Raw genomic sequence first — 14,580 nt, 5'->3', positions numbered from 1 at the left:
CACACTTCAAGACGAATGTACTAATTCCAGTTCCAAGGAAATGAGGTGCTGACAAGTGTGAATATTAACGAACTATCATAATAAGGCATGCCTGCAAAATACTTACACATATTATTTACAGATGAATAGAAAAACTGGTAGAAACCTACACCGGGGAAGATCAGTTCGCCAGCCGGGGTGGCAGAGCGGTTCTAGGCGCTACAATCTGGAAGCGCGCGACCGCTACAGTCGCAGGTTCGAATCCTGCCTCGGGCATGGATGTGTGTGATATCCTTAGGTTACTCATGTTTAAGTAGGTCCAAGTCTAGGGGACTGACGACCTCAGATGTTAAGTCCCATAGTGCTTAGAGCCATGCGAACTATTTTTTAGTTGCACATCTATTCGCCCGTACAGTTCCACATCTCCACAGCCGTCGCTCACCCCTATCATCTGTGGCCTGTGGTGCACCACACTTTCCTCGGCGCCGGTTTTGGATAGTTCCATTTTGTCACACACACTATACTTTAACCACAGCGGCATACAGACAGTTAACAAACTTAGCCATTTCCGAAATTCTTCCACCCCTGGTCCAAAAGCCAATGATCATGCCCTTTTGGACGTCAGATAAATTGCTCCGTTTCCGCCTTTCTACAACGACTGCACAGATTGCATAGTTTTCCGCGTGCCTCTCCCTCTCCCCCAATTCCCCCCCCCCCCCCCACACACACACACACCGGAATGCTTTACATACCCTCCACTTCTACTGCTGCCATTTGCCATGTGTGAGTGATTATTGTACGTTAGCGTTGAATGCAGGCGTTGGTTACAATAACATGGCTGGACTGTGTAGGTATGGAACTGGCTCAAATTGTTCAAATGGCTCTGAGCACTATGGGACTTTACTTCTGAGATCATCAGTCCCCTAGAACTTAGAACTACTTAAACCTAACTAACCTAAGAACATCACGCACATCCATGCCCGAGGCAGGATTCGAACCTGCGACCGTAGCGCTCGCGCGGTTCCAGACTGTAGCGCCTAGAACCGCTCGGCCACCCCGGCTGGCGGTATGGAACTGAGACGCTGAAAGTAACTGATACGTTTTGCTATTTGGACAGAAAAATAACTAACGACGGCGGAAGTAATTAGAATATAAAAGTTAGGCGGACAAGAAAATGAAAATTTTTCTTAATTTTATTGTTAGCAAGTGATGTAGCATTATATGACAGTGGAATGTGGATGATAGCACAGTGAAGAAGAGAAGAGAAAATTTTGAAATGTGATGTTACAGAAGTATTCCGAAGACTTGATGAAATCAGATAACTGATGACGAGGTACTGGACTGAGTCGGAGAGAAAGGAAAGAAGGGATAAGCATCAACGAATAGTTAACTTGATAATGAAGGAAAGAATGAAATGGGGCAGTGATAAAAAAAAAATTGCAGTGGGACACCATGGCTTGAATACAATAAGGCGGTTCCGATGGCTATAAGATGCAGCATCTATGCAGATTTGAAGAGTTTTGCACTAACGCAGAGAGCTGCATCAAAAGAATCCTCGTACTGACAGCACCATAAGAACAACAGGGGCGCTCAAATTGTTTCCATATTCTAGATTTCCAGTCTTTTGCTACTGTACCCCACAAGCGACTTCTAATCAAATTGGGTGCCTGTGGAACGCCGTCTAACTTCAGCGACTAGATTCGTGATTTCCTGTCAGAAAGGTCACAGTTCGTAGTTAATGACAGTGAAACGGAGGTGATATCTGGCGTTCCCCAAGCAAGTGTTATGGACCTTCTGCTGTCCCTGTTCTATACAAACGTTTTAGAGGAGAATCTGATCAGCCCTCCAATATTGTTATCAGATGATTCTGTCATTTACCGTCTTGTAAACTCATGAAAACCAACTGCAAAGTTATTTAAATGAAATATTGGTATAGTGAGAAAGGTAGCAGTTGACTCTAAATAATGAAAAGTGTCATGTCATCCACGTGACTACTACAAAAAATCCGTTACATTTCGGTTACACGGTAAATTAAACATATCTGATGGCTTTCATTAGATTTATGAACAACTGAAATTGGAATGATTACATAGATAATGTTGTCGGGATGGGGCGAACCAAAGACTGTGTTTTATTGGCAGATCACTGAGAAAATGCAACAAATCCTCAGACTGCATACACTACGCTTTTACGTCCTCTGCTGAACTACTGCTGTGTGCTAATAGGATGCTTACCAGATAGGATTGACAGAAGACACGAAAAAGTTCAATGAAGGGCAGCACCTTTTGTATTATCGCAAAATAGAGGTGTGAGTCTCATGCTTTTGAGATACGAGTTGGGGTGGCAATCATTAAAACAAAGGCGTGATCATTTTACGAAATTTCCACAAAATTTCTCCTCCTAATGCGAAAATACTTTGTTGACGCTCACTTACATAGAGGGAAATGACCATCCTAATAAAATAAGAGAAATCAGAGCTCGCACGGAAAGATTTAAGTATTCGTGTTCCCCGTGAGCTGCTCGAGAGTGAAACAAAAGAGGGACAGCGTGAAATTGCTTAGGTGAAGCCTTTTCCAGACACTTACGTGTGAATTTTAGATTATTCATGGAAATTTAGTTGTAGATGTAGTCTTCCAGCTGAATTGTGGCGTTATTCCACTTAATAAACTTCCCTTCGAAGTTCAAAATGGTTCAAATGGCTCTGAGCACTATGGGACTTAATATCTATGGTCATCAGTCCCCTAGAACTTAGAACTACTTAAACCTAACTAACCTAAGGACAGCACACAACACCCAGCCATCACGAGGCACAGAAAATCCCTGACCCCGCCGGGAATCGAACCCGGGAACCCGGGCGTGGGAAGCGAGAACGCTACCGCACGACCACGAGATGCGGGCTTTCCCTTCGAAGTCATCTTATTTTACCACGTAGAGGTTTTATTTGAGGTAACGGTTCTGGGAGTCAATCATAGACAGGAATTTCATAAAAATTAAAAATCTTGCGTGTCCACCTCTTCTCTTGAAGGGAAGTAAGTGAAACCATGTGGATTAATCAATGGTTCGCTGAGAGTCTCTATAGGGATGCCTTATCTTATCGTTTCTATTGTAGATCCGCCTACTCACGAAATGGGTGATCTACTGTTCCAATGGAAAACTTTAAACGTCGTTAGGAGAGGGAAGAAAATTATATTAATTCATTTTTTAAAAAAAATTCGTTATTCTAATATTATTTCAATTCGAAATGTTTGGGTATATATAGCCACAATGTAAACAATTTCGCCATCGAAGACGACAGACCACATTTATCTCTTACCAGTACTTCATTTTCGATTTAGGGAAAATAGGAAGTGGATAAAACGGGGTTCATAGCGGGTCCTTTTCTTTTCTTATTAAATTTTGTCTACGTAGCCAATCACTTTAATCAGATTGTTTTTGCAGATATAATCGTTGAATATATATTGCACCACATGCGCAAAAGTCACCATTTCTGTACTTGTTTCAACAACTACTGTGGACAGATGCAGATTAACAGACAGTTTAAACTCGCTATCATTGTCGCAATCTGTTTCAAGATGCAGTGACAGTGCTTCTTAACAGATGTTCTACACGAAATTTAACTGTTGTTTCATATAAAAATACATCATCGAAGATCATTGTCATAGTCTTTATATCACTGGGCCCTTTGTAGGTGGAAAATACTTGGAAAGACAACGAAGTTTTTAATTGGCACAACACTGAAGTTCCGCTTCTGACATTATGCTATCGTCCTTTGCTGGGGTGTACATACATACGATTAGGCATATAACTGGAGTGTTAATTCCGTCTCATGTCACAGTACAGAAGCATTACTTAGACACTAGACAGTTTCTTCAAAATAGCCGCCCGCAACCATGGCCGTGATGCATGCGCCTAACTCACTAATGTGCCGCCTCCTTTGAAACAGTGCTGGAACTGACGTTTCCTGAGGCACACATTTCCGGCTGTCAATGTACTACGTGGTTCTTGCGAAGACCGCTGCGGCGCTGCGACCCAGGTCTTGCTCGCCCTGCAGTGGGGTGTACTCTAGCGGCGCTGTTGGGAACTTCCGGCATACACGTGCCTACCATGACCTTGGCAATACCAACGCCCACGAAGCTATCTTACCTGTCCCCTAAATCACAAATCAACAATATTAGAAACATCCAAACAAGCGTGAAAAATGTTAACAATTCGACTGAATCAATTCCAGTGTCTGTCCTTTCACACGCGTCCGTACTAATCACATTTACGAAACCCATTGTCGAAGTATCATGAATTGTCGACCTTTCAAGTGAGTAACAGATGTCCGCGAGCTTATTTCTGTATAGCCTTGCATAAATTAATGCCAAAAGAATGATAAACATTTCTGTCCATACATGCATAATAAATGTTTTCACGTATCCAACAGGCACTGAGGAAAACCTGTCTCTTTGTACGTTACAGAAAACACGCCGCGACTAATCCACTCAACGACTTTTGCTCCAACGAAAGACATAAGTATTTTTGAAGCTTACTCATTATCTCTCTCTCTCTCTCTCTCTCTCTCTCTCTGCGAGCCAAACGCATGGTGTGTGTGTGTGTGTGTGTGTGTAGAGAGAGAGAGAGAGAGAGAGAGAGAGAGCTGCGTCCTTGTGTACATGTTTGCTGGTTGTGGGTAAGCCAAACTCCAGCATCGTTCTGTTAGTGTTGCGATCTTCCTGCTTCAGTATGAGTCGTCAGAATTGCATAATACCAGAAAGTGTCTGATGCAAGGAGAGTAATAAGGCATATTATCTACCTCAGGCCTACTAATGTCGAGACATAAATAAATGACGACGAGTTGAAGGGGAATGAGTAACACGGATGGTAGACAAACTTGTTAATGAGGAATCAAGCACCGCTAGATTCACGGGAAAGAGTTTCACAAGTTGCCGCTGTCCGTTATTCGCGCAATTAGATACATGAAAACGAACTTGAAACTTCCCGGAAAATTAAAACTGTACGCCGGAGCGGGACTCGAACTAGGATCCTTATCTCTAACACGCACTGCTCGCATCGACTGCGCTACACAGACGTGTATAGGTCAGTCCGTAAGTGTCCCGGTCAGGCACACATCAGACATTAAGTTTCAAAACAGCACATATTCCGTTACAGTGTGAAATACTGTATTTATTCAGAAACGGAGATGAAATCTACCGTTGTCGCACGTCAACAATCAGCTTGCAAGATCTCACGTCGTACAAACGCAATGCGCAAATAATTTATATCAATCGCTATTCTAACGATTGCGTGTCACTCACATTCACCTTACTGATGTTTCACCTAAAGTCTGCACAACACTTTTTTTTTTCTTTTTTAGTGCCATTCGGTTTGCGCCCGTTCAACCATCTCACTGATGGAGACACGATACAAGAGCGCGTTGGAGACGACTGGCCTGTCAGTTACGACGATATGAACGTAAGGACGACACAACACGTCCCCGATCGGAGAAAATCTGCGACCAGACCGGGAATCGAATCCGGCCCCCTACGGTTAGAAATCTGCCACACTGTCCCCGCGGCTACCGAGACGGTAAAGTTTCTGTACAAAAGACGATATGGGGTTTCCGATCACCAGCACTAGCATTATCAACTTCTATCCCGGACTAGTCTCACAGAATAATCGCGTTTCGTAGAGCACTCCATAGCCTGGGCGGTCTGTTTTACAGCCGTTTCTCGTCTGTAATTTCTATAGCAAGTCTTTCTTTTCTCCATTCTGTGCACATGTTATACTCAACCGATTTGCCCACATCTATTTTAGCATTTGATTCATATTCAGTTTTTTCCCATAAGTAGGTACGTCAGATACGATCTAAGATGACAAATCTTTCATCGTTCCTTATGAAAATCATTACTTCTATCTGAGTTGGCGGATCGGCTTTACGAAATGATCCATATCACTGAATCATACAGCTATATCAAAATTATGATCCATTTACTTCTGAATTTGTTTCTTTTTGACGTTTCCTTTCAAGATTTGTATTACTTGTAACGATTTGAAACCTTCTTGGAGTTTCGGCGATGACTCTGTCTTTTTCGTGTCGTTTTTACGGGATTCAGTCCGAAGGCTACTTTGATGCAGCACTCCACGACAGTCTGTCCTATGCAAGCCTGACCATCTCTGCATAGCTATTGCAGCATCACCGTATTAACTATTCTTTGATGCCCGAGAATGTTTCCTATCAGTCTACCATTTCTTTCAGTCAAGCTGTGTCATAAAATACTTTCATACTTTACTCCTTGATTTGATTTTATGCCACTTGATTTGTTATCCAGTTTAGCCATGTAATCTTCAGCATTCTTCTACAGCACTACATTTCAAATGCTTACGTTCTCTACTTGTCACTGATAATAGGAGCCCAAGTTACACTTCTACACCGATGAGTACAAGAGGTATTCAGTAATGCAACACATTCTTTTTCTCGGACAATTTCAATTGAAAAAAATCTGAATTTGTTGTGGAACATCGTGGAATGTTCCCGTTTCAGCCCCTACAGTTTAAGGAAGATCCGATAAGTGGCGTCGCTATACGTTGCCTTCAAAATAGCCTCCGTAACTGAGGTGCGTTGCAAGCAGAGAGCTGTCACTGAGTTTCTATGATGGGAAACCAGGGCATCACGGATATTCATAGGTGCTTGCAGAATGTTTACGGTGACCTGTTGGTGAACAAAAGCACGGTGAGTCGTTGGGCGAGCCGTCTGCCATCATCGCAATAAGGTCTCGCAAGGCTGTCCGAGCTCCCTCGTGCCGGCTGGCCACCTACAACTGTGAAATTAGAGAAACGACCTCAGTGTGTAGGTGTTCGTCGCCACAAAAATGTAAACCAATTTCTCGTTCTCCATGACAACACAAAGCCTCACACAGGTCTGCGCGCCCGAGAGGAGCTCACAGAACTTCACTTCACTCGAAGGGAACGATCTATTGATACGTAATCTGCATGGTTTCAGAAAACATCGTTCTTGTGCAACGCAGCTAGCTCTTTATTCGCACGAAGTAATGGCCGCTATCGACAGGGGATCTCAAGTTGATTCCGTATTTCTAGATTTCCGGAAAGCTTTTGACACCGTTCCTCACAAGCGACTTCTAATCAAGCTGCGGGCCTATGGGGCATCGTCTCAGTTGTGCGACTGGATTCGTGATTTCCTGTCAGGAAGGTCGCAGTTCGTAGTAATAGACGGAAAATCATCGAGTAAAACTGAAGTGTTCCCCAGGGAAGCGTCCTGGGACCTCTGCTGTTCCTGATCCATATAAATGACCTGGGTGACAATCTGAGCAATTCTCTTAGGTTGTTCGCAGATGATGGTGTAATTTACTGTCTAGTAAGGTCATCCGAAGACCAGTATCAGTTGCAAAGCGATTTAGAAAAGATTGCTGTATGGTGTGGCAGGTGGCAGTTGACGCTAAATAACGAAAAGTGTGAGGTGATCCACATGAGTTCCAAAAGAAATCCGTTGGAATTCGATTACTCGATAAATAGTACAATTCTCAAGGCTGTCAATTCAACTAAGTACCTGGGTGTTAAAATTATGAACAACTTCAATTGGAAAGACCACATAGATAATATTGTGGGGAAGGAGAGCCAAAGGTTGCGTTTCATTGGCAGGACACTTAGAAGATGCAACAAGTCTACTAAAGAGACAGCTTACACTACACTCGTTCGTCCTCTGTTAGAATATTGCTGCGCGGTGTGGGATCCTTACCAGGTGGGATTGACGGAGGACATCGAAAGGGTGCAAAAAAGGGCAGCTCGTTTTGTATTATCACGTAATAGGGGAGAGAGTGTGGCAGATATGATACGCGAGCTGGGATGGAAGTCATTAAAGCAAAGACGTTTTTCGTCGCGGCGAGATCTATTTACGAAGTTTCAGCCACCAACTTTCTCTTCCGAAAGCGAAAATATTTTGTTGAGCCCAACCTACATAGGTAGGAATGATCACCAAAATAAAATAAGAGAAATCAGAGCTCGAACAGAAAGGTTTAGATGTTCGTTTTTCCCGCGCGCTGTTCGGGAGTGTAATGGTAGAGAGATAGTATGATTGTGGTTCGATTAACCCTCTGCCAAGCACTTAAATGTGAATTGCAGAGTAGACATGCAGATGTAGATGTAGACTGTTCTTCCTCATCCAGCCGACAGCCCGGATCTCGCACCTTTCGGTTTCCATCGGTATGGCCCAATGAAGGATGCACTCCACTGGAAGCAGTACGTGGAGGATGTGGAGGTTATCGGTGTAGCAAGACGTTGTAAATGACGTCAACCGGTAGTGTGGTACTATGCAAGCATACAGGCCCTCCCAATAAGGTGGGGTAAGGCCGTCGCATTGAATGGAGAGTGTGTTAAAATATAGGATCCTGTAGCCATAAGAGTGGGAAATAATATATTGTATTGGAATCCTGCATAAAAACAACCCGCTTAAAAAAAAAAAAACAATGTGCTGCATTCCTTAGTGAACGGCCCTTGTATTCCGACCAGCTGATTAATAACGTTTTGGTCCACATTTCGAGCGCAATACAGCAGCGATTCTGTCTGGCATGGTTTCGACAAGCCCTTGGTAGGTTTACAGATGTATGAGGCAACAGATATCTAGGGATAGGTCACGCAATTACGGTAAATTACGGGTCGATGGTTTGTGTGTGCGGATTTGGTGGTTCATAGTGGCCCAGATGTGTCCATCGGGTTCAGCTCAGGCAAATCAGCTCAGGTAAATCACATACTCAGACGTATGTGACACGACCCTGGCTTTGTTACACGGACAGTTATCCTGCTGGAAAATGTAATCGCCGTAGGGGGTGATATAAAGCAGGAAGTGAGCCGGTCGTTGTGACCGAGCGGTTCTACGCGCTTCAGTCCGGAACCGCGCTGCTGCTGCAGTTGCAGGTTGGAATCCAGTCTCGGGCATGGACGTGTGTGATGTCCTAAGGTTAGTTAGGTTTAAGTAGTTCTAAGTCCAGGGGACTGATGACCTCAGATGTTAAGTCTCATAGTGCTTGGAGCCATTTGAACCATTTTTTGAAGTGATGCACGTGGTCCAGAATAACGTTCATGTAGTTCACAGCTAACTTTGTGCCTTCGTCTACAACCACAGGTCCCGCGGAAGCCCAGGTGTATCCTACACACTGTAGACAAGGGATTCAAGATGGATCTTCTCGAACAATTAGAGATTTTCACCCACAAACATAATTCCCCACATACCATTTTAAATGAGCAGACAGAATTGGCGAATAACTCCTTCTTTCAGAATTTTAAGGATTCTTTGAACTTAAAAAACTAAACAGTCATTCAGAAACAAAATGCCCCCCCCCCTTTTTCCTATACACCCCCCCCCCCACCGCCAACTCCTTTTCCACACCCTTTCAAGTACCAGCATTACTTATTATTTCAAGTTAACCATCAATCTCTCATCCCTGACATCATATGCCAAGATCAGCCAATGGAAGGAGCAAGAAATTAGCTGTCATAATACTCTCAATACCAATAATCTTAAATGTAACTGAAATATTATGTAAAAAATTTAGTTTAATATACCTGTTAAAATTGCACAGTTAATTTATAAATAAATATTTTAATAGTTTAAGCTAATTTACGTTTATTTTCTATGTAATAAAGACAAATCTCTTGTCAGTGTGTGCGATGACTAATAATGCCTCTGGTCAACTTGAAATCTTTGATACTGTAGTTATATTGCAATCTTTGGCTTGTTTATAATGTGTAAATCCTGTATTCGTATCTGTGGCTAAGTGTGTTCAGCGATGTTTACAAAAACAAGATATATGTTTCCAACAGTGCCTCATAAAAGTAATATACATCTAGTGAAAGTTTTAACTTGTGTAATTGTGAAAAACAAGACACAATGGTTTCAAAAATACGTCCTAAAAGAGATATATATACCTGCAGAAAGATTTATCTGTAAGTAACACCTCAAAACGTAAATTAAACTGTAAATATTTCATGTAACTGTACCACATGTAGTGATTATTTGCTCTTATACGTTAAACATAAATTATTCTGTAAATATTTCGTGTTACTGTACCACATGTAGCGATTATTTGTTCTCGTTTCTGTTTAGCCACAGATACTCAACCACCCACACAATGGGTACAAAAAAGCACTAAATGTATATACCATCTGATGATGAGTTGCTAGGCAGCTCGAAACCGGTCATGGTTAAATAAAATACATCTACATAAAAGGCGACTGGTTGCAGTAATTTCTGAAAAGCCCAGGTGTATGTTCCCCAAAGCCTAATACGGGCCGCGCGGGATTAGCCGAGCGGTCTCAGGCGCTGAAGTCATGGACTGTGCGGCTGGTCCCAGCGGAGGTTCGAGTCCTCCCTCGGGCATGGGTGTGTGTGTGTTTGTCCTTAGGATAATTTAGGTTAAGTATTGTGTAAGCTCAGGGACTGACGACCTCAGCAGTTAAGTCCCATAAGATTTCACACACAATTGAACTTTTTTTTTTTTGCTTAATACTGTCCCTACCGGTTTGTAACAGTTGGGCTGTGCATGTTTCGAGCAGCTGTCCGCCTGGATGACGGCGTATTGGGACACAACTATCAAGTTCATGTAACGTGAAGCGCGATTATTTCGACCAGGCGACACGTTTTCTTTGACCACGGTCCAATTTAGACGATCCCGTGTCCACTGCAATCATAATTTACGTCCAACATCTTGTCACCTACACCTGGTTCCACCGTCTTTTAACAATTTTCCTTAGACATTCCCGACAGTAGCGTGCGAATATCCGACCAGCTTCGCCGTTTCCAAGAGGCTCATTCCCAAGCGGCACACCATAACTATCTGCCCTTTGTCAAAGTCCCTTATGTCAGTGGATTTCTAGAATTGCGGCTCGTATACTTCCAAAAAAAGCTTCCTAACACGTAAAGTAACATTTGACGTTAGCTTCTTTATTAGACATTGCTTTGTAAACGATTATCTTGCCACTGAAACTCTTCGTTTTATACCTTCTTTACTTCTCCCATCGTAAGCTATTTTCTTACCAAAGTAGCTCCACTCGTCTCCTACTTTCGGTGTCTCGTTTCCTAATTAGTTCCCATAGAATTACCTCACTTAATTAGCTGCACTCCATTACCCGTGTTTCGTCTTATAGCCCCTTTTCAAGACTCTGTCCACTCCTTTCAAGTCCTCCGTCGTAAATGACTGAAGTACAATGTCATCGGCAAGCATTATATTGATATTTATTCTCCGTAAACTTTAATTCCTGTTCCCATAGTCTCCTTGGCTATTCCATGTATCGACTGAGTAACATGTGGGATAGGTTGCATCCAGTCATACCTGCACGGAGAACCTGAACTCCGCCGACAGAATTTCGGAGCTTGTTCAGGGATGTTTACTGAGCATTTTGGCTAAAGGTACCCGTGGACTGCGGTGGCTACTTACCTAGTGATTGTGTTTCTTTCGATTTCGTAACGCCACTTATCTTTGTATCTCAACATAACTCAAAAAAGCTCCGAAACGGTGGAAATGTCTACAGTATGCGTTGTGTGTCTTGTTTGTAAACAAATTTGTTCCATTCACTCGCGGTACTACTTACTCATTGTATTATTGCACTTGGCCGGCCGGAGTGGCCGAGCGGTTCTAGGCGCTTCAGTCTGGAACCACGCGGCCGCTACGGTCGCAGGTTCGAATCCTGCCTCGGGGATGGATGTGTGTGATGTCCTTAGGTTAGTTAGGTTTAAGTAGTTCTAAGTTCTAGGGGACTGATGACCTCAGAAGTTAAGTCCCGTAGTGCTCAGAGCCATTTGAACCATTTTTGTTACAGGAAATAAGTACACAGGTACAATGGCGACTAAGGAAAGGCATCGCACTGCCTATTTTTACAGGTTAGTTGTGAATATGTTATCAACCCCGATCACGCGCTAACTTACTATGAGCCGAGCGAAACATCCTCACAATTAGGTGCAATAATATTGCGTCGACCAATATTTGTTGTAGATGCCCACTTCACACTTTGCTCTCAAGACTGCACTGAAAACTGCTCGGTTCTGCACCTGATTTAAAAATGGTTCAAATGGCTCTGAGCACTATGGGACTCAACTGCTGTGGTCATAAGTCCCCTAGAACTTAGAACTACTTAAACATAACTAACCTAAGGACAGCACACAACACCCAGCCATCACGAGGCAGAGAAAATCCCTGACCCCGCCGGGAATCGAACCCGGGAACCCGGGCGTGGGAAGCGAGAACGCTACCGCACGACCACGAGATGCGGGCACACCTGATTTATTTTTCGGATGGTGTTAGTTGTATGTTGTAAAGTTACACGACCGTATGGTTAGGTTTACTGTTGAAGGGTTGGGCCGACTTTCAATACGTGCATGGGTTCTCTGAATGCAATGTAAGGGCGCCACAACGGTGCTGTACTGAGCTGTTATATCTGCACATAGTCATTATTCAGTGTTGTGTGTTGTATGTTTTGGTGATCGCATATTACCTGATTTTTTATTGATGTTAAGTTATTTCACAGAAGTAGCTATAATTGGCATCACCGTAGACCACAGCAACATTATACCAACATACTCTGAAAACACCCTTGAACTGTCTCCGAAATTTTATCAATAACGTTCGGGTTCACACTGCATACAATTACATTCAGTCGCAACTCGTATTAGATCTACTGCAATTTCTCGATACTTTTATCACTCGGTAACAATGCCATACACTCTTCGAGTTTACTATTAGCGTAAATAGGAGAGGGCGGTAACAGAAAAACGGAAGCTTACCTGAACTTTCTCGAGGTAGAGCTCGATCTCCCGGTAAGGATCAGATTCTCGAACGGCTGGGGACGGTGGATCCATTTCTCATCGTCCCTGAAAAAGAGAAAACCATTATTTTCTCGATTTGACGTAAATGTAACTCTGGGAAATGTAACAAATTTGGACGACAGACATAGCGGGACTGGTTTAACGACTCCTGGTAAAAGGAGGGGTAGACAGAGTTTAACGTAAGCCTGAAAAATTATCATTCTTTGGGTTGGGCGACAATAGCGAAGAAAACCGGTGCTAGGGAGATATCCCTGCCTCCACCTGCTGTGAGCTAGGGAAATGGAAAATATAAGAGCTATTCTGAGTTGTGTCGTTTCCTATGTTGAAATTCTAACAGCTTTGGTATGTTGCACTTGATGCCATATCACTCATTTATTAACAATTTTTTTATACAGTGTGTTTGACTAATAAAGATAGAAAAGGGATGGGAGAGTAGAGAACAATGTAACAAGCAAATAATCCTAATAAACGTACGTCCGGAAACCAATGGTTGTACAGAGTGTAACAAACCTTTTGGTCAAATTGAAGCAAGTTATAGTGAGTCCACAACCGACTGCACTGAGATAGGCAACCAATCGTCGGAAATTCAAACTTAACATGTTATGCACATACACAGCGTACAGCGCGTAAGAACAATGTAGCTCACAGTAAGTGTTCAAAGCGACGACTGTCAGTCTTACTGCACGCATTGCAACGGCGCATGCAGTTCTGCCGCACCCTCGCAAAGGTCCCGGCTGTCTGTTACACTCTGCAGCAGGCAGCGTATAGCAAAAAACAGCGTACACCCCTGACCACCAAACAGATATACTGTACACAACATAGCGCATAGCACGTGTGTCATATGACGACAGCATGCGTTGCGATCGCCGGATCTCAAACCTCTGGACTTTTTTTTCTCTAGGGTTAAGTTAAGAAGTTGATGTATGGAACCGCCGTAGAAACGGATGGAGACCTGCTTACTGGGCCCAAGCTGTCTGTCTTCTGGTAGAGCAGACGCCAGGGATCACTCAGAAAGTGCGACAGAACCTCACACGCTGCTGCCATTCTTGCACTGACACTGGCGGTCGTCAATTTAAACAATTACTATGAGCTACACTGTTATGCGGCGTACTCTGTGTATGTCCATAACACAATTAATATGAATTTCCGACTGTTTACTCCCCACCTCGATATTATCGATTGTGGATCCACTATCGCTTGTTTCAATTTGACCCAAAAGATTTGAGACATCCTGTATGTTTGTCCCCAAGTTCATATCTGCAGCCTGGACCCTCGGGGACTCTATTAAAAGGAGCTCATGTACTCACAAGGAGACCACACGGAAATCGGATTGTTATTTTTATATGTTTATGGTACGTCAAGTTCGCAATTCGAAAATCAATCTGCGGAAGCACTACGATGCAGCTGTCAAAATTTCTCGAAAGAAGTCGACTGAAGTTTCCCGAGCGTCTTTAATACCCTGTAGCAAGGTCAATTTTTCGACAAGCAGCGCGGCTCTGCGTTAGATTGCTCGCCTGCTACCGAGGGGGCTTGGGCTCGATTCTCAAGTTATGCAAATTTTTGAGAAAAGCTGCATGTGCTACGGACATTTCAGAGAAGCGTAAAATACATAAAGATAAAAAACAATCAAAAAAACAGTAGCACTCTAACCTGGAAATCGCTGCACGGCAGGGTGTCACTATACGGTTCAGTAGTTTTGGTACACTAGATAAATGACGCAGTAAATAGTAGGATTACTAATTCCGTTCCGAGTAGCCTCGCCAGCATCGTGCTATATCCTACTTATA

The 14,580-nt window shown here is 43.2% G+C and overlaps 1 protein-coding gene across 1 annotated transcript in view; it reads right to left on the bottom strand.

Moving 5' to 3' along the window:
* LOC126184369 (stAR-related lipid transfer protein 13) overlaps positions 1 to 12,826 on the bottom strand; it is a 681,898-nt gene extending 669,072 nt beyond the window's left edge. The window contains exon 1 of the mRNA XM_049926754.1: positions 12,752 to 12,826. Within this exon, the coding sequence (XP_049782711.1) occupies positions 12,752 to 12,826 (75 nt within the window). The remainder of the gene's footprint in view (positions 1 to 12,751) is intronic.
* Between the last annotated feature and the right edge of the window lie 1,754 nt (positions 12,827 to 14,580).

The sequence above is a fragment of the Schistocerca cancellata genome, chromosome 4 (assembly GCF_023864275.1).
Source record: "Schistocerca cancellata isolate TAMUIC-IGC-003103 chromosome 4, iqSchCanc2.1, whole genome shotgun sequence".
NCBI classification, from domain to species: Eukaryota; Metazoa; Arthropoda; class Insecta; order Orthoptera; family Acrididae; genus Schistocerca; species Schistocerca cancellata.
The sequence above is the reverse complement of the archived record's forward strand: the minus strand, read 5'-3'. Positions and strand labels throughout refer to the sequence as shown.